The following is a 24,090-nucleotide window of genomic DNA, read 5'->3' as shown; positions in this document are numbered from 1 at the left end:
GGACGCCTGCTTGCTGTGCGTAAAATCTGTGTGGAGGCAGGCGAAGGCCGTTAAGTTACCGTTAACTGGCCACTTAAGGGCCTTGATTGGCCTGGGGTGGGTGGGCTGGTGGCCCATTTCTCGCCCCCGCTACGTGCATAAAGTGGTGGCGGAGGCTGGAGCGGGTTGGGAAGGGCTCCCGGAGCCTCCCTTTCCATTTTACGCTACCCGTCCCGTCTCTCTTTGGGGTGGGGTAAAATTCAGCCCCATATATGTTTTAGTCAGAAGGAACGTTCCACTGTCATAACAAAAGCAATATGTTTTTCCATGAACCTGGCACAAATGGGAGCACAAAAAATGTTGCACTGCGAAATTACTGCTCAAGTGCAACAATGGCCTGCTCAATCACTTGGCCAGGGAATGTATGTGGTACTGCAGCATGGGAGTTAAGAGAATGAAATACACAAAATGGTAAAGGGGTGCGTGGAGGGGATCTTTCCGTTAGACAATGCCATCTACTACTATTTTAAAAGGGAAATAAATAAAAGCATACCTTTGGTCTTTTCACATACAATCCGACTAAACTGTCCTTCTCTTTCAAATGTAGAGCTGAAAAGCTGAACATGCAGACAGTATGTGGTCCAAGGTTTGAGTTTGAGCCTCACCACTTTCCTAATGCCATCTGTCACCTGCAATTTAAGTAATTCAATACAGAATAAATCAATTTGACACATTTGCTCATTTTGCTAGTTATATTTTTCCAATCCAAAGGATTAGTTTAATACAATATTGAAGTATAGAGCATTTGAGTCTACAAAGTCTATTTAAATCAATTTGTTGGGATAAAGCAGTTCAGTGCAGATTTTGGAGCGAGAAACTGTTGCATTTCAATCAGTCAGCACTGTGGTACATATAGCGAGAGATAAAGAGTGTATCTACTTAAAATGCCTAAACTGAAGCATTAACAGAAATACTACATGATCCCCCTATGTGATATAACCAAACAGCAGGAAAAAAAGGGCATTAGCAAGTTTATTTCATGGAAAAATAAAGGCGGCATTTTAATAATCAATCAGAAAGCAAACTATGACATACTGATGAAAAATGTCCTGACAGCTGGAATGTTTCTAAGTGAAAGTAGTTTGGTCTGTCTCAACTTAGTTCCATGTAATGTTTGCAGTGACTAAAACGGAGGAGAAATGCAGTCACCAAGTAAAATTATTCTATGAAACCAAATATGCCAACAAAAACTATAAAATGACAGCAACTATAAAGTGAATGCTAACATTTTCCTCAAGACTGTACAAGATTAAACCTAAAGAGTGGCAGCTGGCTATCTGAAAGTACAAGATGACACTGCCAAGTTCAAACCTGTCAAACACATATGCCTTTCAGTAGAGCTGCAAGCAAGCAGTCTTGGTGGAAATTAAGTGGCCTTGAAAGCATTTTTATGATATTTATCAATTTATGCAGACAAGTTCAGTACCATGCACTTGAAGTTAGGAAACAGCAGTATGTCTTACCATAAACAAAGACTTGTACTTCTATAGCACCCTTCAAGATCTAAAGACATCCCAAAGCGTTTTACAGGCAATGAAGTATTCTTTTTGAAGTGTAATCACTGTTATGTGGGAACAGTGACTACACTTAAAAAAGGCACTTATTAAAGCTAATGGATAAAGTAAGAAAGTAGGAGTTGATTGCTCTTTAAAGCAGTGCGAGCTGGCGAGAGGGAAAGCAAATTTGTTTAATTTGTATTACTAGGAAGAATAGCAAAGGTATAAGCTATATAAGGCTCTGGCAATATTTGCATTTGGGGTTACAATATCCAATTTGATTCCTGCACATACTGAACGATATTGAGATTCTGGATAGGTTACACAGGAGGGATACCAGGACAATTCAAATCTCAATTATTTGGATAGGCTCCAAAAAGTTAGGATTATTTACTTTAGAGGGCATTGGATTGAAGCTTTAAAAATGATGGGATTGAATACTTTCAGGTTAGGTTAAATGTGATGGATTGTCATTAACGTGAAACACAGTTAAAATTCTGCCCTCTCAAAACCCACTTACAGTTAAAATCAGGTCCATTAACTCTGTTTATCTCTCTACAGCTGCCTGTCCTGCTGAGTGTTTTCAGCACCTTCTGCTTTTACTTTAAGTTAAACATCCAAATTTCGTACTGTTACAATAATTCAGAGGGTTGCAAGGCTGAGGGTGGTTACAGAAATAGCAACGGATGAAGCCACGGAGGGCTTTGAAAACAAGGATACAATTTCAAAATTGAGGCGCTGTCGGACCTGAATCCGGCGTAGATCAGTGAGCACAGGGGTGATAGGCAACAGCGACTTGGTGTGAGTTAGGTTATGAGCAGCAGTGTTTTGGATGAGCTCAGGTTTGTGGAGGGTGGAAAATGGAAGGCCAGCCAGAGGAGGCTTGGAATAGTGAAGTCTAGTGGTAACAAAGGCATGGATGAGGGTTTCAGCAGCAGATTAGCTGGGGCAGGGGCAGAGACAAGCAGTTATGTCTGTGGAAGTAAGGAGACTTGGTGATAGAGGGATATGGAGTTTGAAGCTCATAATTGGTCAAATGGGACGCCGAGTTTGTGAATGGTCTGGTTAAGCCTCAGACAATGGCTAGGGAGAATTACCCTGCTGTAAGTTGCTAGTTACCTGTAATTGTAATTAAGTTACGGGCAACCAAGGTCTCCTAGAGCTTGCTGAATTGTCTTAGGGAATCAGCGAGACATTTTCCAAGAGTCTTTTCCTGAATTGGTCTCATGAGACAGTGTTATTGGGATTTGGAAAGTTGCACTGTTAACTGGAAGCAGCAGCTTGATGGGCCCAACTGTCTCGCCCTTTTAACATCAAACAAACATTATTCCTGATGGAATCTGATGGTGTTAAAAATAAATAAAACTATCAAATTCACTTAGCTCAGTAATCACTTCAGATGCCAAGCTATTCTAGCCTTAGCTGTCCCAGGATAATGATTGGCCAAACCTTCCCTTCTTTGACCATCCATGAACTTAAGCTCATCCAAAACTCTGCTGCTAAATCCTAGCTTGCACCAAATCCCATTCACCCCTTAACTCTGTGCTTGCTGAATGACACTGGCTCATGGTTGAGCAATGCATGATTTTGCAATTTTCATTCTGGTTTTCAAACCCCTCCACAGCCTTGTCCCTTCCTATCTCTGTAACCTCCTCCAGCTCTACAATCTTCAAAGCATCTTTCACTCCTTCAATTTTGGCCTCTTGCACATCCCCGATTTTAACTGCTCCACCACCGGCAGCTGTGCCTTCAACTGTCGAGGCCCTAAGTTATGGAACTCCTTCCTTAAACCACTCTGCCTCTCTTTGCTCTTTTAAGATGGTCCTTAAAATCTACCGCTTTGACCAAGCAAATATCCCTAAGTGTCTTAGTCACAGATTTTGTTTAATAATACTCATGTGAAGTGCCTTCGGCCTTTTTACTAAGTTAAAGGCACTATATAAATGCAAACGGCTGTTGCTTTGGGTGACACTTCTCCCCCAAGCAAAACAACTCGAAGAAAGGTACATCCTACATTTCAAACATGACTGAAGATATATTTATGTATCTTAAACAAAGAAAGTTTGCTTGTGCTCTGTAGCACCATAACCCATTAACGGTTAGAACGTAAATTAAAAAGTAGGACCTCAAAAGGTAGTAATCTCAGGATTACTACCAGTATCACATGCTAGCGAGAGCAGAAATAGCAGGCTATATCAGATGAATAGGTGGCTGGATAAATGGTGTAGCGGGGAGGGATTCAGATTCCTGGGACATTTGGACCAGTTCTGGGGAAGGTGGGACCAGTACAAGCTGGATGGGTTGCATACGGGCAGAACCGGGACCAATTTCCTTGGGGGGGGATTTGCTAGTGCTGTTGGGGAGGGTTTAAACTAGAATGGCAGGGGGATGGGAATCTGAGCAGGGAGACAGAAGAGGGGCAAACAAGGATAGAAATGAAAGAAAGAAAGGTAAGAAGCAAAAGTGGAAGGCAGAGAAAACAAGGGCGAAAAACAAATGGGGCCATAGTGCAAAATAAAGCTAAGATGATTAAGAATGTTAAAAAGACAACTCTACAGACATTGTGTCTTAATGCGTGGAGCATACGCAATAAGGTAGATGAATTAACAGCACAAATAGATATGAACGGTTATGGTATATTTGCGATTACGGAGACATGGCTGCAGGGTGGCCAAGGATGGGAACTGGACGTCCAGGGGTATTTAGGAAGGACAGGCAAAAAGGGAAAGGAGGTGGGGTAGCGTTGTTAGTAAAGGAGGAAAGCAATGTCATAGAGAGGAAGGATATTGGCTCGGAAAATCATGATGTGGAATCTGTATGAGTGGAGCTAAGAAACACCAAGGGGCAGAAAACGTTGGTGGGGGTTGTCTATAGGCCCCCAAACAGTAGTGGAGATGTAAGGGATGGCATTCGGGACGCATGCAACAAGGGTACAACTATAATCATGGGTGACTTTAATCTATATAGACTGGTCAAACCAAATTAGCAGTAATACTGTGGAGGAGGATTTCCTGCAGTGTGTATGTGACAGTTTTTTAGACCAAAACGTTGAGGAACCAACTGGAGAACAGGCTATCCTAGGCTGGGTATTGTGCAATGAGAAAGGATTAATTAACAATCTTGTTGTGCAGGGTCCTTTGGGGAGGAGCGACCATAACATGATAAAATTCTTCATTAAGATGGAGAGTGAAGTAGTTGAATCAGAAACTGGGGTCCTGGATCCAAATAAAGGAAACTACGAAGGTATGAGGCGTGAGTTGGCTATGATAGATTGGGGAGCTTTACTAAAAAGGTTGACAGTGGATAGGCAATGGATAATATTTAAAGAACATGTGCATGAATTACAACAATTATTCATTCCTGTCTGGCTCAAAAATAAAACCGGAAAGGTCGCTCAACCGTGGCTTAAAAAAGAAATTAGGGATCGTATTAGATCCAAAGAGGAGGCATATAAAATTGCCAGAAAAAGCAGCAAGTCTGAGGATTGGGAGCAGTTTAGAATTCAGCAAGGGAAGACAAAGAGGTTGATTAAGCGGGGGAAAATAGAGTATGAGAATAAATTTACAGGGGACATAAAAACTGACTGTAAAAGCTTCTATAAATATGTGAAGAGAAAAAGATTCGTGAAGACAAATGTCTTAGTCAGAAACAGGGGCAATTATAACGGGGAACAAAGAAATGGCAGAACAATTAAACACATACTTTGGTTCTGTCTTCACAAAGGAGGACACAAATAACCTCCCAGAAATGTTAGGGAACCAAGGCTCTGATGAAAGGGAGGAACTGAAGGAAAACAGTATTTGTTTAAAAAGAAGTGCTAGGGAAATTAATGGGGTTAAAGGCTGACAAATCCCCAGGGCCTGATGTTCTACATCCCAGAGTACTAAAGGAAGTGGCCCTGGAAACAGTGGATGCATTGGTGGTCACCTTCCAAAATTCTATAGGCTCCGGAGCAGTTCCTACAGATTGGAGGGTGACAAATGTAACCCCACTATTTAAAAAAGGGAGGGAGAGAAAAAACAGAATTACAAACCAGTTAGCCTTACACCAGTAGTGGGGAAAATGCTAGTCTATTATAAAGGATGTGATAGCAGAACACCTGGAAAGCATAAACAGGATTGGACAAGTCAGCAAGGGTTTACGAAAGAGAAATCATGCTTACAAATCTACTGGAGTTTTTTGAGGATGTAACTAGAAGAACAGATAAGGGAGAACCACTGGATGTGGTGTATTTGGATTTTCAGAAGGTTTTGGATAAGGTCCCATATAAGAGGTTAGTGCGCAAAATTAAAGCACATGGGATTGGGGATAATATACTGGCATAGATTGAGAATTGGTTGACAAACAGGAAATAGAGAGTAGGAATAAACGGGTCTTTTCCCGGGTGACAGGCAGTGACTAATGGGGAACTGCAGGGATCAGTGCTTGGGCCCCAGCTATTCACAATATATATTAATGACTTGGGTGAGGTAACTAAATGTAACATTTCCAAGTTTGCAGATGATACAAAGCTGGGGGGAAATGTGAGCTGTGAGAAAGAAGCAAAGAGGCTCCAATGTGATTTGGACAAGTTGGGTGAGTGGGCAAATGCAGTATAACGTGGATAAATGTAAGGTTATCTACTTTGGTTGTAAAAACAGAAAGGCAGATTATCTGAATAGTGATAGATTGGGAAAGGGGGTACAAGAAGACCTGGGCGTCCTTGTATACCAGTCGCTGAAAGCAAGCATTTGGGTGCAGCAAGCAGTTAGGAAGGCAAATGGTATGTTGGCCTTCATTGCAAGAGGATTTGAGTACAAGAGCAAGGATGTCTTACTGCAGTTACACAGGGCCTTGGTGAGACCACATCTGGAGTATTGTGTAGTTTTGGTCTCCTTATCTGAGGAAGGATGTTGTTGCCATGGAGGGATTGCAATGAAGGTTTACTAGGCTGATTCCTGGGATGACAGGATTGATGTACGAGAACAGATTAAGTCGACTAGGCCTATATTCACTACAGTTTAGATGAATGAAAAGGGATCTCATAGAAACCTATAAAATTCTAACAGAACTAGACAGGCTAGATGCAGGGAGGATGTTCCCGATGACTGGAGAGTCCAGAACCAGGGGTCACAGTCTCAGGATACGGGGTATGCCATTTAGAACCGAGACGAGGAGAAAATTTTCACTCAGGTGGTGAACCTGCGGAATTCTCCACCGCAGAAGGCAGTGGAGGCCAAGTCATTAAATATATTCAAGAAGGAGATAGATATATTTCTTAATGCCAAAGGGATCAAGGGATATGGGGAGAAAGCGGGAACAGGGTACTGAATTAGACCATCAGCCATGATCTTTTTTGAATGGCGGAGCAGGCCCAATGGGCCGAATGGCTCACTCCTGCTCTTATTTTCTATGTTTCTACAGCTGTGGGAAAGAGAACTGCTCATTTAACTTTTACAAGGTTAACGTGATACTACAACTCTGTTTCAAAGAACATACATTTCTACTTTTATTGGAATATTTTTCCCAGAATGATATCCTGTATTCAATATCTTTATAAGTTTTCAATATGGATGCATTATTTTCCATTTGGGGGTCAAAGATGTCAACATTAAGAAAATGTTCTTTCGATGTCACATGTACTGATGGTGGACCAATTTCATCTGTAATTTAAAGAAAAGTTTCAATTCAATGATCAAATGCAGAATTACCATCAATTTGTACATATAAAACAGGTAAATAAAAGTTTACATTTCAAAAAACATAAATAATTCAATTATTCTATAACGTTGAAACTCATTATAAACTTAATTCTGACTGACTATGCATTTTAGTTAGAGTTCAAAATTCTGGATCTACCCATATTTAGAATTACTTTCGGATGAAAGGTTAGTGAACTGAAACATAAACTGTTTCTCCATTCACAGTTGCTGCCTGACCTGCTGAGTATTTCCAGCATTTTCTGTTTTATCAGATTTACTTCACAGGTTTCCTTAAGTTTGCAATGAGATTGTAAGCTTTCACCTCATACAACCTGCATCAAAAAGAAGCTTCAAGGAACGTGTGATGCAATGGTTAGACCTCTAGTGCAAAACAACCTTTAATTCTGGCACGAGGATCCAACTTCGGTCGGACATCGGGGATGAAAATACAGTATGTAGGTTTTTTTTGATTGGCCAGATGTCTAACATGTCTTCATTAAATGCAAGAGTATCCAAACAGCAATTATTTATATTGCATCTTTAATGTAATAAAACATCCAAGGTGCTTCACAAGGAGTGTTATAAAGCAAAATATTGAGGCAGATGGCCAAAAGATTGGTCAAAGAGGTAGATTTTAAGGAGCATCTTAAAGAAAGAGATAGTGAAGCAGAGAGATAAAGGCAGAAAATTCCACTTAGGGCCTTGGTAAGTGGAGCGATTATAACTGCGGATATTCAAGAGGTCAGAATTAAAGGAGCGCAGATATCCCAGAAGGAGTTGTGTGACTGGAGGCGATTGCAGAGATTGGGAGAGGTAAAGTCGTGGACGGATTTGAAAACAAGGATGAGGATTTCAAAAAAATCGAGGTGTTGCTTAACCAGAAGCCAATGTAGGTTAGCAAGCATCGGGGTGATGGCTGAATGGCACTTGGTGTGAGTGAGGCCATGGGTAGCAAGGCTTTGGATGAACTCGATGTGGGGGGCCAGCCAGGAGTGCTTTGGGTAATCAAATATATAGAGGTAATAATGGCATGGATGAGGGTTTCAGCAGCAGATGAGCTCAGGCATGGATGGAGTTAGGCAACGTTAAGATGTGGAAATAGGCTTATCTTCGGGTCAACTATGAAACCAAAGTTACAAACACAGCTGTCAGGAAGAAGGATGAAGTCAGTGGCTAGGGAAAAGAGTTAATCAGGGGAATTGAAAATAATAGCTTTGGTCTTCCCCCTATGTAATTGGAGAAATTCCTGCTCATCCAGTACTGGATGTTGGACAAGCGGTCCGACAATTTCGAGAGATAGTGAAGGGATTGAGAGGGGCAGTGATGAGGTAGAGCCAAGTGTTGTCAGCATATATATGGAAACTGACCAAAAGGATGTAGATGCTTTGGAGAGGGTGCAGAGGAGGTTCACCAGGATGTTGCCTGGTATGGAGGGCGCTAGCTATGAAGAGAGGTTGAGTAGATTAGGATTATTTTCATTAGAAAGATGGAGGTTGAGGGGGGACCTGATTGAGGTGTACAAAATCATGAGAGGTATAGACAGGGTGGATAGCAAGAAGCTTTTTCCCCAGAGTGGGGGATTCAATTACTAGGGGTCACGAGTTCAAAGTGAGAGGGGAAAGGTTTAGGGGGGATATGCGTGGAAAGTTCTTTACGCAGAGGGTGGTGGGTGCCTGGAACGCGTTGCCAGCGGAGGTGGTAGACGCGGGCACGATAGCGTCTTTTAAGATGTATCTAGACAGATACATGAATGGGCAGGAAGCAAAGAGATACAGACCCTTAGAAAATAGGCGACAGGTTTAGATAGAGGATCTGGATCGGTGCAGGCTTGGAGGGCCGAACGGCCTGTTCCTGTGCTGTAATTTTCTTTGTTCTTGACACTTTTTTTGCATGTTGTGGATGGGCAGCATGTAATGAAAAATAGGAAGGGCCCAAGGAAAGATCCTTGTGGGACTCCAGAGATAACGGTGTGGGAGTAGTAAGAGAAGCAATTGCAGAAAGTCTCTGGCTACGACAAATAAGAATGGAGCCAGACAAGTACAATCCCACCCAGTTGCACATTGTGGAGAATTATTGGAGGATGGTGTAGCCAACTGTGTCAAAGGCTGCAGGCAGGTCGAAAAGGATGAGGTGGGAGAGTTTACCTTTGTCCAGTGAATAGTGGGGTGCCGTAAGGATCAGTGCTGGGGCCTCAGCTATTTACACACTATATTAATGACTTGGATGAAAAGACAGTGAGTAATGTATCTAAGTTTGCTGATGATACAAAGCTCGGTGGAAAGGTAAGCTGTGAGGAGAATGTAGAGAGGCTAAAATATATAGATGGGTCAAGTGAGTGGGCAATAAGATGGCAAATGGAGTATAATGTAGGGAAGCGTGAATTTGTTCACTTTGGTCGTAAATAAAGAAAAGCCGAATTTTTTTTTTAAAAAAAGGTGTGAAACTGATAAGCGTTGATGTTCAGAGACTTGGTGGTGCTCGTACAAGGAATGCACAAAGTTAACATGCCGGTGCAGCGGGCTATTGAGAAGGCAAATGGCATATTGGCCTTTATTGCAAGGGGATTGGAGTACAGGAATAAATAAGTCTTACTAAAATTGTACAGGACTTTGGTGAGACTGTACCTGGAATACTGTGTGCAGTTTTCATCTCCACATTTAAGAAAGGATATACTTGCATTGGAGGCGGTGCAGTGAAGATTTACTAAATTGGTCCCTGGGATGACGGGGTTGTCCTATGATGAGAGAGTGAGTAAATTGGGACTATATTGTCTAGAGTTTAGAAGAATGAGAGGCAATCTAATTCAGACATACAAGATTCTGAAAGGGATCGATAGGGTAGAAGCTGAGCAATTGTTCCCACTGGTCAGGGAATCTAGAACACAGTCTCAGGATAAGGGGTGAGTCATTCAGGACTGAGATGAGTAGAAATTACTTCACTCAAAGGATTGTGAATCTTTGGAATGCTCTACCCCAGAGCATTGTGGATGCTCCATCATTTAAAACTGGGATAGATAGATTTTTGGTCTCGCATGGAATCAAAGGATATGGGGAGCCGGCAGGAAGTGGAATTGAAGCCCAAGATCAGCCATGATTGTATTGAATGGCAGAGCAGGCTCAATGGGCTATATGGTCTACTTCTGCTCCTATATCTTGTGTTTGTCAGTTATGCAGAATGTTACTTGTAACTTTCAGAACAGCCGTTCTAGTGGCAGGAGTAGAAACCTGATTGGAGAGATTCAAACATGGTGTTCTGGGAAAGATGGGCATGGATTTGGAAGACAACAACCCACATTCAAGGACTTGAGAGGAAAGGGAGGTCGGAGATGTGGCAGTAGTTTGCAAGGATAGTGGGGGGTCAAGGGCTGTTTTTTTTGGAGGGATGATGACAGCAGATTTAAGAGACAGGGACAACACCTGAAGAGAAAGAATCGTTAACAATATCAGCTAACATGAGGATCAGGAGGGGAAGGCAGGATTCAATAATGCTTTATGTGGTCCATATACTGTTGCAGTAGCTTTCGAGGTTGAAGCAGAGTAGAGGTAGCTTTTCTTTGCATCCAATCATAATTTATCTGAACTGAGTACATAATACAGACAGTGTCCTAAAGTATTCCATTGTAAAAACATTAGTATCCCTCAACCTCGAAGAGCACAATATTAATTTTAAAAAGCGGCACATAGCTTGCCAAGGCTATCACACACTAATGAACTGTAAATTGAATAATTTACTTATGGCTCAGCTTAAGTATACACCCATGGAACATAAAAATATGCTTTACGAGTTATTATGCTGCAGAATACTACATTCCATATTTTTGGCATTGAATCTCTTTGCCCAAGTATTGCAGAAGGCTTTGTTGGTGTCAAGGTCAAAAAAGTTGGCTTATGCCAAATACGCATTTGATGTAGCATCCTTAAAGCTAGTGGAGAGATTTGCATCCCACCAGTCTTGTCTATGCTTGAACTCAGATCCTAGAGGTGAAAAGCCACTGTGGGATAAATATTGTTTGAATTTTATTTTTTAAAAGTTTCTCACTCTGCTTGTAGGGAACAAATAGTTTTGAATACAGCCAGTCCGATGTTTGACTCCCTCGTTGTGCTCGTAGACGCAGGAAAAATTGCCCAGTAAAGAAAATGTGTGGTGAAGTGAAATCACACTCTGTACGGCTGATGCTTTCACATCCCTCCACATCTCGGAACTCTCCGATAGTACTAAGAACAAACAAGCAACAATACTGTAAATGATAAGCTTAACTGCATTTAATAGACAAAGATTGGCTTTCTTTTCAGACAAGTTGAAGAAGCATTGGATAAAGGCAGTTTCAGTCAATAACATGCAAAATTGCCATGGTGAACCGGAATACAGTTAGGAGCAGTGCCCGAATAAGCCACCCAAAAGATGAGGCAGAACTTGTTTGGGCTGGGAACATGCAAGTGGGGCAGAGTGAGATAGGAAATATGCGTTTCCAGGTATAGAAAAATCAGGTATCATGTAAATTAGTTTTGGAAATTGCTATTTGAGTACTATATCGCCATCATCATTAGAAGGTGGATTCTACTATGGTTAAATTTTTATTAAGCTCACAAAAGTTTCACACTGTTACTTACACACTGATACTTACACATTGTTCATTGTGTGGTTTACCTGCTGCGCTTCAGTGGAGAGCAGCCTAGCATGATCACAGGAGCAATGTCTAAATAAAATAAAAATACATTTTGTACAAGCTTCTTATACTAATGAATAGAATAAAGTGACAGACAGGTTCACAGATACAGAAGTATCGGAGGAATTAAAGTGCATCTAGACGCTAGCCTGGGAGCATTACAGCAAAAACGGACAACCTTTCATGGCCGTTTGGTCTATTCTTGTCCTTCTTGGCAAATGGAGTATAATGTGGGAAAGTGTGAAATTGTCCACTTTGGCAGGAAGAATAAAAAAAGCATATTATCTAAATGTTGAGAGATTGCAAAGCTCTGAGATGCAGAGGGATCTGGGTGTCCTAGTGCTTGAATCGCAAAAGTCAGTATGCAGGTATAGCACATAATTAGGAAAGTTAATAGAATGTTATCGTTTATCGCGAGGGGAATTGAATACAAAAGTAGGGAGGTTATGCTTCCGCTATATAGGGCATTGGTGAGACCACATCTGAGTACTGTGTACACTACTGGTCTCCTTATTTAAGGAAGGATGTAAATGCGTTGGAGGCAGTAAAGAGAAGGTTTACTAGACTAACACCTGGAATGGGCGTGCTGTCTTTCGAGGAAAGCGAAGCCGATAAATTGAACCAGAGGACATTAATAACTGGACAATGGAATGAGCTCACTGAAATTATGTATCACAATCGGTTCCTGACCAGAATGGAAGACACATTAACACCTGCCACGAGCTAAGCACCCATCATCGTGATGGAAATCACATTATGTGTGCGAACAGCAGGGGAGGAGATGAGGAGTTGTCTCTGACCTTGCAATCCTGCACAGTCAAGGAGATTGAAAAGACTGAGATAAAGAGGTGTGAAAAACCAGGCAGCTCAGCAGGCTGATAACTGATACTACAGCCTGAGGCCCAGGTGTGGGACAATGTGATCAGACCACTATGTGGTCAACATCGGAACATGGGCACTACAGTCAGGTGAAGGAGAATGGGGACCAGTCATCTCTAGATCCAGGCCTGTAATCAACATCGGTAACGACTAGCCATGATTGTAAGTTTCAGTCAAATCATAGAGGGGTTTTTATTGTGGTTTTGTTGGTCTAATGAACTAAAATATTTAGCTTGAGCCAAAAGCTGTTTTGTTACGTGTATTTTGCTGTTGTAATTCTAGGGTCCAAGAATCACTGTAAGGAGAAAGGGAACTGAAACCCTTACAACCACACAGTTATCACCTCAAAGTGTGACTGCTCCAATTTCTTCTTCGCTTCCTTGCCTTCTTCACCCACCACAAAGTAAAACATCTTCAACTTGCATAAGGTCTTGCACTCCCATCAGCACTGTTCTGATCAAAGTCCACTGGCTCCTTGTACCCTGATAAATTTATTTTAAGATGATCTCTATTGTTTTCTATGATCTCCATGGGTTTGCCTTACCCCAACGCAATAATCATTTCAGCCATACACACCTGCTCATGGCCCCCACTTTTCCAAACCGGTCTACACCTCATTCCCTACTGACTTCACTTTACTACTGGCATCTGTTAATTGCCTGGTCACTGGAACTCTCTCCCTTAGTCCCTCTCCCCCGCCATTCTCTGGAAAAAACCTTCTCTTTATTATCCTATTTGGCCCCTATCCATCCTCTTCCCCTGCTGCATATTTCCACCTTTTGCTTCTGCTCTGTAAAATGCTGCAAGATATCTTTCTGTACCTGAGCACAATTACAGAAATGCAAGATGTTAAAAACACTCAACTTAGAAATAGCATTAATTATTGGCTTACTTTTTCCACTGTACAGTATAGTTCACGCTGTAATTGCTTCTCTGCACATCGTCCCATTTAAGCAGGTACTTTAGATTAAAAGCATGAATCCGTATATTTGATGGGCGTTGTATTTTTCCAAACACTGTCCAAAAATAAATACAAGGCACAGAATGTCAAACATACTTCAAAGCAATAAACAACTCCAATGGTTTTTACCTCCCCTAAACAAGAGAATTAGTTTACTAGCAAGATTTTCACATAAAAAACATTCCCTTTCTTCCCTTTTTATTTAAAAGGGACAAATTTAAAGCAAGATTAATAGCAACAGTATTATGCACTGATAATATGAAGGTGTGCTCCCTCTCTCCACATTACTGAACTGCAAACTTATAAAATTTGTTCATGGGATGTGGCAACACTGGCAAGCCAGTATTTATTGTGCATCCCTAATTGGCTTTGAGCTGAGCCACCTTTTTGAACTGCTGCAGTCCTTCTTTATAAGCAGGTGTCAAGTGGAGGCCAGGCACTCTTTCCTAGAAGATGGGATAGAGGAGGTGCAAATGAGGGAGAATCATCCTCGAGTTACGCTCACACACCTATACATCAGTATTGGCAGGGGTCTGTGAACAGATCATGGTCTTGATTTTGTGGTCAGCAGAGAAGTGATGTTGCTCGCTGCTGACCTTGAAGAAAGCTACGCACAAAGATCAGTGATTTTGCCTTTCCTGACACTATTTTGAATCTGGCACCAAGTTAAGGGGATCGCCAAAAGTCCGGCGACAGTCATCAAGCAGGGTAGCAGCCAACTACATTGAAGAATTCTCAGACAACAAACTAGGAAGTAAACGCACTGATTATCCTTCACTTTTTATTACATTTTACAGAGTGTAATAAATGGTTGGGACATACATGCTAGAAGTTGAAACATAAACGAGCTTTACAAAGATTTATATTAAAAAAATATCATAGGAAAAAAACTGAAATTACACAAACATAAAACTGGTTTCCCAGGGCCAGAGAGTTACTTCAGCAGTAGCTATGACTTAGAACACTACTTAAAAGGGAAGTTACACCTCATTAACAAGGCATAACTCTTTCGGGGGTTTTTAACAGTGATATTACAGTGCAAAGGGGGAACTTCTCATCAGTTGAGCGATTTCTAATTGATTGCTGTCTGCAGGGACTTCAACAGCGCACCCTATGGTTATATGTAGAATCATTGACAGCAACGTCTGGATTTCCGCATGAAATTGCACATGTACACACTCCAGAAGTTATCAGTTTCAGAGCAGTAATGATGGCAAAAGTTGACAGTTTTGCCATATTACTACTGCAAAATTCAGGCCCATATGTATTTGAGTTTTGGCTACAGTTTGTGCATGCGGCAAGGAGAAAATACACAAAAGATTATATTGATAAATATATCTGATGTTACACCACTAAATCTGGACAATCCACCTATTCTGCCTCAGAACAAACAAAATTAATTGCCAATTGTGATGAAAACCCCACATTCTAGGTGGAAAATATTAATTTCCTCATGTGGAATTTTGCCTGAGACTTCTACTGGAAATTGTTACAAACAACTTTTTAAACAGAAAAGCTAGCAGCCAAGACGATAGCCACGACAAATTTGCACATGAATCAGCAACAGAGCAGACCGGCGACAGACCTAATGGACTCAGCCTGACCAGAACAATGGGGTGCTCTCTGATTCAATTAACTGAGATAGCCTGGTCAATATGTGATCATCAAAAGCCATCAACACACATTGACTTTGAAAGAGCCAAACCTCCGCCCCCGCCACAACCACCAAGTATGTCTGGGCAGCCTGAGGGGAGAACCTTGAATTTCAGAGGAAATTCCAGACGAACAGCATTAAAACACAAAGAAGTGGTCGCATCATGTGACTGCTTGTGCAACTCTGGGAAATTGTGAATTGTGGCCCAGAAGACAGACAGTAACTGAGATCCAGCAAGGGAACATCTCTCTCCTCTCTCCAGTAAAGTCCCAGAGAAGCCTCAGCTGCAATTACTAAGCCTCAAACATACAGCCCAGCACAGCCAGCAAATAGGGGACACGATAAAGCCCCTCTTCTGCCTTCCGGAACCTGAGAAGCAAGCCCAAACTGTGCACGTCGCCCAGTAAGGACTTCGGGACTACAATTTCAACTAAGAACTCTGGAACTGAGTGTTAGTATTTAAATTTCATTTATTACAGACTCTACTCAAACCTCCCAACTGTTTTTTCTTCTGTAATCTGTGTCTCTCTCTCGTGTGAATGGGAGCGTGGATGTGTTACGTATTTTAGTAATTTTAACTGGTTTAGCGTGATAAGGATAATAGACTGACAAATTTCTCGTTTAAACTCAAGAAAATCTGTCTGATTGGTTCATTTAGAGGAACAGGAGCAAGTCTTCACTGAGGTGGTAAGTTAAATCACTGTGTTAAAAAGATAAACCCTGCTGTGGCCAAACCAGAGAAAGGGCGAAAGGGGAGCCCAAGACCCCTTCCTCACCTAGTCGTGTAACAGTACAGCATACGAATTAGGATAAGTAGGCCATTCGGTCCCTTCAAGCCTACTCCGCCATTAATTAGATCATGGTTGATCTGATTGTGGCCTCTACTCCACTTCCTGCCTATCCCCAATACCCTTTGACTCCCTTGTTTGTCAAGAATTTATCTACCTTTGCCTTAAGAATATTCAATGACCCTGCCTCCACCACTCTTTGGGGGAGAGAGTTCCAAAGACTCTCAATCCTCAGAGAAAAAATTATCATCAGTGTCTTAAATGGGCGACCCCTTATTTTTAAACTGTGTCTCCTAGTTCTAGTCTCTCCCACAGGGGGAACATCCTTTCAGCATCCAACCCCTCAGGATCATATATGTTTCAATAAGATCACCTCTCATTCTACTAAACTCCAATGGATACAGACCCAACTATACAACCTTTCTTCATAAGATAACCCCACCACCACCCCCCAAAGGTATCAGACGCGTGAGCCTTTTCTGAACTGTATCTAACATATTTATGTCCTTTCTTATATAAGGAGACCAAAATTGTACACAGTACTCCAGATGTGATCTCACCAATACCCTAAACAACTGTAGCAAAACATTTCTACTTTTATCTTCTTCTTTGGCCTCCTTGTCTCAAGTGACAATGGGTAAGCGCCTAGAGGTGGTCAGTGGAGCAGCACCTGGAATAGCTATAAAGGCCAGTTCTAGAGTGAGACTCTTCCACAGGTGCTGCAGATAAAATTGGTTGTCGGAACTGTTACACAGTTGGCTCTGTCCTTGCGCTTATGTCTTTTTTCCTGCCAACTGCTAAGTCTCTTCGACTGGCCACTCTTTAGCCCCGCCTTTTTGGCTGTCCACCAGCTCTGGCTATCACTGGTAACTGACTCCTACGACCTGTGGTCAATGTCACAGGACTTCATGTTGCGTATGCAGACGTCTTTGAAGCGGAAAAATGGACGGCCGGTGGGTCTGATACTAGTGACGAGCTCGCTGTACAATGCATCCTTGGGGATCATGCCATCTTCCATGCGGCTCACATGGCTAAGCCATTTCAAGCACCGCTGGCTCAGTAGGGTGTATATGCTGGGGATATTGGCCGCCTCGAGGACTTCTAGGTTGGAGATACGGTCCTGCCACCTGGTGCCAAGGATTCTCTGGAGGCAGCAAAAATGGAATGAGTTGAGACGTCGCTCTTGGCTGACATACATTGTCCAGGCCTCGCTGCCATAGAGCAAGGTACTGAGGACACAGGCTTGATAATACTTTAATATCCCATCCCCTTTGCAATAAACAACATTCCATTTGCCTTCCTAATCACTTGCTGTATCTGCATACCAACCTTTTGTGATTCATGTACCAGGACATCCAGATCCCTCTGTACTTCGGAGTTCTGCAATCTCTCTCCACTTAAATAAAATGCTACTTTACTATTCTTCCTGCCAAAGTGGATAAGTTCACATTCCCCCGCATTATACTCTATTTGCCAAATTTTTGCCCACTCACTTAACATATCTATATCCCTTTGCAGACTCCTTCTGTCCTCTTCATAACTTATTTTCCTACCTATCGTTGTGTCATCAGCAAATTTAGCAATCATATATGCGGTCCCTACATCCAAGTCATTGATATGAATTGTAAATAGTTGAGGTCCCAGCACTGATCCCTGTGGCATACCACTCGTTACATCTTGCCAACCCGAAAATGACCCATTTATGTCTACTCTCTGTTTCCTGTTAGCTAACCAATCTCTATCCATGCTAATATGTTACCCCCAACGCCATGAGCTCTTATCTTGCTTAGTGATCTTTGATGTGGCACCTTATCAAATGCCTTCTGGAAATCTAAGTATAGCACATCCACAGGTTCCCCTTTATCTACTTTCATAAAACCACGTTGACTCTGCCTGATTACACTGAGAGATTTTCTAAGTGCCCTATGACCTCAATAATAGATTCCAGCATTTTCCCATGACAGATGTTAAGCCAACTGGCTGGTAGTTTTTGCTTTTTGGCTCCATCCTTTCTTGAGTAGAGGAGTCACATCCGCTATTTTCCAATCTGATGAAACCTTTCAAGAATCTAGGGAATTTTGGAAAATTAAAACCAATGCATCTACTATCTCAGTAGCCACTTCTTTTAAGACCCCAGATGAAGTCCATCAGGACTTGGGGACTTGTCAGCATTTCGTAATTTTTTCAATACCCTTTCCCTGCTGATTGTAATTATTTTAAGTTCCTCCCACCCTTTCACCTGCTGATTCACAATTATTTCTGGGATGTGACTGTATCCTCTACAGTGAAGACAGATGCAAAATATCTGTTCAATTCATCCGTCATCTTCTTACTTTCCCCAGTCACTCTCTCTAGAGGACCAACACTCACTTTAGAACAAAGAACAGTACAGCACAGGAACAGGCCATTTGGCCCTCCAAGCCTGCGCCGATCTTGATGCCTGCCTAAACTAAAACCTTCTGCACTGCCGGTGACCGTATCCCTCTATTCCCATCCTATTCATGTATTTGTCAAGATGCCTCTTAAACGTCGCTATCGTACCTGCTTCCACCACCTCCCCTGGCAGCAAGTTCCAGGCACTCACCACCCTCTGTGTAAAGAACTTGCCTCGCACATCCCCTCTAAACTTTGCCCCTCGCACCTTAAACCTATGCCCCCTAGTAACTGACTCTTCCACCCTGGGAAAAAACTTCTGACTATCCAGTAAGTATTTACTTACTCTTTTCCTTTTTAAAATACCTGTAAAACTCTTACTATCTGTTTTTATATTTCTAGCTAGCTTTCTCTTGTGCTGTAATTTTTCCCTATTAACCTTTTTGTTGTTCTTTATATTTTGCCCAATCTTCTGACCTGCCACTCATCTTTGTGGAATTATATGGTTTTTCTTTTAATTTGATAATATCTTTAACTTCCTTTCAATTTCAGCAAGTGCAGTTCACACTCAATATCAAATATATAACTTTGTGTACCTGACTGTTACCCTCATAATCTATTAAACTAATAATTGAAAAAGTGAGGGGAAGAAAAGACATCCTGCTTCCTGTAATTTACAGTGGACCTGCCATCACCCATGACAAAGGACAGCTTGTTGGTGAAATCAAAATTAGTGTACAATCTGAGTCTACATATATTAATCTTTACATGTACTGTACAGTAGTTCTTTATAAATAGAAGTGAAGACAAGTACAATATAAGCAACAAAAGTAATCTTCTTGGGCTGATTTACATCAGACAAGAAAGCAGTGGGAGGTGGAATGAGATTTCTCATGCAAGATTTGCCCTGCAAAAATTCTGGTGGATAACTGAGAAGGCGGACAATTGGAGCAGACAGCGGAGGCGTTTACAAAATCATTACTAAGAGAAATATAGTTTCATTTTTACCAAGCTGTTCTTTAAAAAGATTTCTGTGTAGAACTCCCTATCCTCAATATCAGAAATCAAGACAAAGTGTCAAACTCAGCATGACAAGAAGGCTGAACACATGCTTCTATTTCTTGCAGCATCTGTGGACAGAGAAACAAAGTTAACGTTTCAGGTTGGTGACCTTTCATCAGAACTGATGAAAGGTCAGACCTGAAACGTTAAGTTTGCTTCTCTTTCTACAGATGCTGCCAGACCTGAGTAATTCCAGCCCTTTTTGTTTTGTTTCAGATTTCCAGCATCTGCAGTATTTTGCTTTTATATTATTGCTTCTAGTTCTTGGCAGGCATCATACAGAACAAATTTCTTCAACCAGAACACTCAATGACTGGCAATGAGTTACAAGAAGCAATTGGTGCTGTTCTGATACCACAAAGGTGAAGTGATGTATGTACATCAGTAGAAACTCAAGGTTGCAATACTGTCTTATCTTCATTACCAGCATCTCTTTATATTTCTATTTTAATTTTCTTTGAAAAAACTCACTTATTAACCACGTGGTTTATAGTGTAGGCAGTATGACGTTGTTACACAGGACCCAAAGTCAGAATGTACCACATGATGAATTTCATGTATTTAGGCCATTCAAACCAGTTCAGTTCACTGATTTTTGGATTAACAGTATTTGGATAAATAACTTGACTGTAGAGATACAAAAAACCCCCTGCAAATCTGGTTAAAACAGAAAATGTTGGAAAAGTATAACAGGTCAATTGGCATCTGAAAAAGGTTTTGCGCTCAAAAGAGCTTGAGAGATCAATTTTGATGAAAGAATACACATAAAACAATCTCTATTTTTCAGATCAACCTGTCGTATGTTCCTAGTATTTTCTCTTTTCACTTCAGCTTCCCGATGAACCTCCTTCTCCATCAAACTCCATTTGTTTCTTTCTGCAAAGGTCACAGATGGATGGATAAAAACTTACGACCTCCACCAATGAATTGCATAAGATTACAAAACATATAAAAAAACAAAATTAATGTAGGACCGAGTTACATTAAATAAACCACTAGTTACACAGTGGTCAGCAGACAGATAAAAACGAGGAAGGCCATTTGATGCATCTTAACATCCAGAATCCATAATGTTTCTTAAATGATTCCAAGGCTTTTGTCTCTACTACCCTACTTGGAAGTTGATTCTATTTGTGACCACCTCCTGACATCTGTCTTAATTTTCTTTTCAATAGTTTGAACCTATGCTCTGCTCTCTTACGGTCATATTTTAGTTTTAATGTTCCAAATGTGCTTTTTCCGTTGGGGTTACCATCATATATCTGTGTGGTCACCTTCAATCACCTCCTTTCAAAGCTGAATAGTCCAAGTTTCTCCAGTGTTTCCAATTAATTCAAATTGTCTGTTAGGGCTTGATTGGTTCCCTTATGTTATGGTGATGAAAATTGGACACAGTATTTTACAATTCTAGCGTGACTTGCTTTAACTTGTATTTCATGTGGTTCATAATTCTATTTGCTGTGTTGATTGGTGTTCTGCTCTGATAGGACTTTCAGCATCAATCCGAGCTATTTCAATGCCATTCACGCAGTACTTGCATTCCCACGTTACTTTCCTACTTTACATGCGTCCCTATTAAATTTTGCAATCTTACCTGGAATATTGCGACCTATTTATTTTGTAATTTCAGAATGGCCTTAACTGTGGAGTGTCATTCCGACATGTAGTAAATTCTGTATGTTTATAAATATTTAAATGTTTTTATTTTTCCGTTGTCTCTTTTTTCTCTCTCACTTTCCCTCTCTTCCCATACCTGATCTGACTATTTCACCCAGTCCAATTCACCCTCTTTCTCCATTACTCCTATTACGTTCTTAATCCTTAAAACTCATTGATTGAGATGATAATCTGGTGATCCCGTTGTTCACCAAGGTCCCAGATGCTCTGCTGCTATTGCCGCACTGTTAATAGCTCACATTTACGGCAACTTTTAGAGCAAAAAAAGTTTGAGCTGAAGGGTGCAGGGAAAAGTCTTAACCAATGGCACATACAGCAAAATCTAGGCCAATATTTAAGTGAGGATTAAATGGGGTGTTGCAATCTTGCCCTTTACCCTACATTGACACACTTGAAGAATGGACGGTCCAATGAGGACCAGATGACTGACAGCACCGGTCACAGAGCTGAAACGCTACTGTTTCTCTCTCCACAGATGCTGCCAGACCTGGATATTTCCAGCACTTTCTGTTTAATTATGAAACAATACTTGAAGGGCAGAAAGAAAAATTACAGGTGAGAAAATAGAAATGTCTGCGCAGCAATCGACTAGAAAACGTTTCTAAACCCCACGCCTTCACCTAAAGCGAATATACAAAAAGGCTGGAAATACACAACAGACCTGTCATCAGAAAAAGTTTCAGGTCTGACCAACGGCGTATACCCCAAAACTATCTTTAATGACATGGTGGGGTAGGGACTAACACCGTATTTTCTGTTTTTAATCTCGGATGCATGTTCAATACACGTTTTGAGTCCAAAGCCGGGGGGGGGGGGGGATTCAGAGAAAACTGAAGCCCAATCTATTTGAAAGTTAACCACGAAATTGAATTAAAATTTAAAACTATAAGGATCAATTTAAAAAATGGAAGCCGCCGCCAATGTAATTCCAGGGCGGAGAGCTCACAGAGAGTGACCCCAGCAGAGTTGGGGGAGCAGCGGCCAGAGGCCGAACCCAAGCCCGGGAGGGGATGAAAGTTGGGAAGCAAAATCCAGGCCTTACCTTCGAATACTAATACTGCCGTTAGAATAATCCAGAACATCGACACAGCCATGCTGCTCTCCTCTACCCGCCCTCGCTCGGTTTCCCGGCCTCGAAAAGCAGCTTTTCTGCAGTTACCATGTGATTTACAGGAAACTCTTGGCAGCAAATAAGACCCATTGCAAATGAAGTCTCACAAACACCCCCAAGCCCGGAACCACTCGAGCGACACAACGCCCCCAGAGACTCAGCCGAGACACTGCGGCACCGCCACTCCCGGTCACACCGCCCCTAGCGACCCAGCCGAGACACTGCGGCACCGCCACTCCCGGTCACACCGCCCCTAGTGACCTAGCCGTGCCACTGCTGCACCGAAACTCCCAATCACACTGCCCCTAGAGACTCATCTGAAACACAGCGGCACCGCCACTCCCAGTCACACTGCCCCTAACGACTGAGCCAAGACACTGCGGCACCACCACTCCCAGTCACACTGCCCCTAACGACTGAGCCAAGACACTGCGGCACCACCACTCCCAGTCACACGGCCCCTAGCGACTGAGCCAAGACACTGCGGCACCGCCACTCCCAGTCACACTGCCCCTAGCGACTGAGCCAAGACACAGCGGCACCGCCACTCCCAGTCACACTGCCCCTAGCGACTAAGCTAAGACACAGCGGCACCGCCACTCCCAGTCACACGGCCCCTAGCGACTGAGCCAAGACACTGCGGCACCGCCACTCCCAGTCACACCGCCCCTAGCGACTGAGCCAAGACACTGCGGCACCGCCACTCCCAGTCACACCGCCCCCAGCGACTGAGCCAAGACACTGCGGCACCGCCACTCCCAGTCACACCGCCCCTAGCGACTGAGCCAAGACACTGCGGCACCGCCACTCCCAGTCACACCGCCGCTAGCAACCCAGCCGAGACACTGCGGCACCGACACTCCCAGTCATTGCCCCTAGTGACCTAGCCGTGCCACTGCTGCATCGAAACTCCCAATCACACTGCCCCTAGAGACTCATCTGAAACACAGCGGCACCGCCACTCCCAGTCACACGGCCCCTAGTGACTAAGCTAAGACACAGCGGCACCGCCACTCCCAGTCACACGGCCCCTAGCGACTGAGCCAAGACACTGCGGCACCGCCACTCCCAGTCACACCGCCCCTAGCGACTGAGCCAAGACACTGCGGCACCGGCACTCCCAGTCACACCGCCCCCAGCGACTGAGCCAAGACACTGCGGCACCGCCACCCCCAGTCACACCGCCCCTAGCGACTGAGCCGAGACACTGCGGCACCGCCACTCCCAGTCACACCGCCGCTAGCGACCCAGCCGAGACACTGCGGCACCGACACTCCCAGTCATTGCCCCTAGTGACCTAGCCGTGCCACTGCTGCATCGAAACTCCCAATCACACTGCCCCTAGAGACTCATCTGAAACACAGCGGCACCGCCACTCCCAGTCACACGGCCCCCAGCGACTGAGCCAAGACACTGCGGCACCACCACTCCCAGTCACACGGCCCCTAGCGACTGAGCCAAGACACTGCGGCACCGCCACTCCCAGTCACACCGCCCCTAGCGACTGAGCCAAGACACTGCGGCACCGCCACTCCCAGTCACACCGCCGCTAGCAACCCAGCCGAGACACTGCGGCACCGACACTCCCAGTCATTGCCCCTAGTGACCTAGCCGTGCCACTGCTGCATCGAAACTCCCAATCACACTGCCCCTAGAGACTCATCTGAAACACAGCGGCACCGCCACTCCCAGTCACACGGCCC

General features: G+C 43.0%; 1 protein-coding gene across 1 annotated transcript in view; it reads right to left on the bottom strand.

Annotated features, from left to right (window-relative positions):
* The window catches only part of LOC137374647 (interleukin-10 receptor subunit beta-like), a 34,442-nt gene extending 11,877 nt beyond the window's left edge, over positions 1 to 22,565 (bottom strand). Inside the window, exons 1-6 of the mRNA XM_068041098.1 lie at positions 22,319 to 22,565; positions 13,654 to 13,777; positions 11,841 to 11,912; positions 11,255 to 11,430; positions 7,014 to 7,177; positions 533 to 668 (exon numbers count right to left, since the gene is read on the bottom strand). Coding sequence (XP_067897199.1) covers positions 533 to 668; positions 7,014 to 7,177; positions 11,255 to 11,430; positions 11,841 to 11,912; positions 13,654 to 13,777; positions 22,319 to 22,370 — 724 coding nt within the window. The 5' untranslated portion in view covers positions 22,371 to 22,565. The remainder of the gene's footprint in view (positions 1 to 532; positions 669 to 7,013; positions 7,178 to 11,254; positions 11,431 to 11,840; positions 11,913 to 13,653; positions 13,778 to 22,318) is intronic.
* Positions 22,566 to 24,090: the final 1,525 nt, after the last annotated feature.

Source organism: Heterodontus francisci, chromosome 10, assembly GCF_036365525.1.
Source record: "Heterodontus francisci isolate sHetFra1 chromosome 10, sHetFra1.hap1, whole genome shotgun sequence".
Classification (NCBI taxonomy): Eukaryota; Metazoa; Chordata; class Chondrichthyes; order Heterodontiformes; family Heterodontidae; genus Heterodontus; species Heterodontus francisci.
Note: the sequence above shows the minus strand (reverse complement) of the source record. Positions and strands in the feature narration are given on the sequence as shown.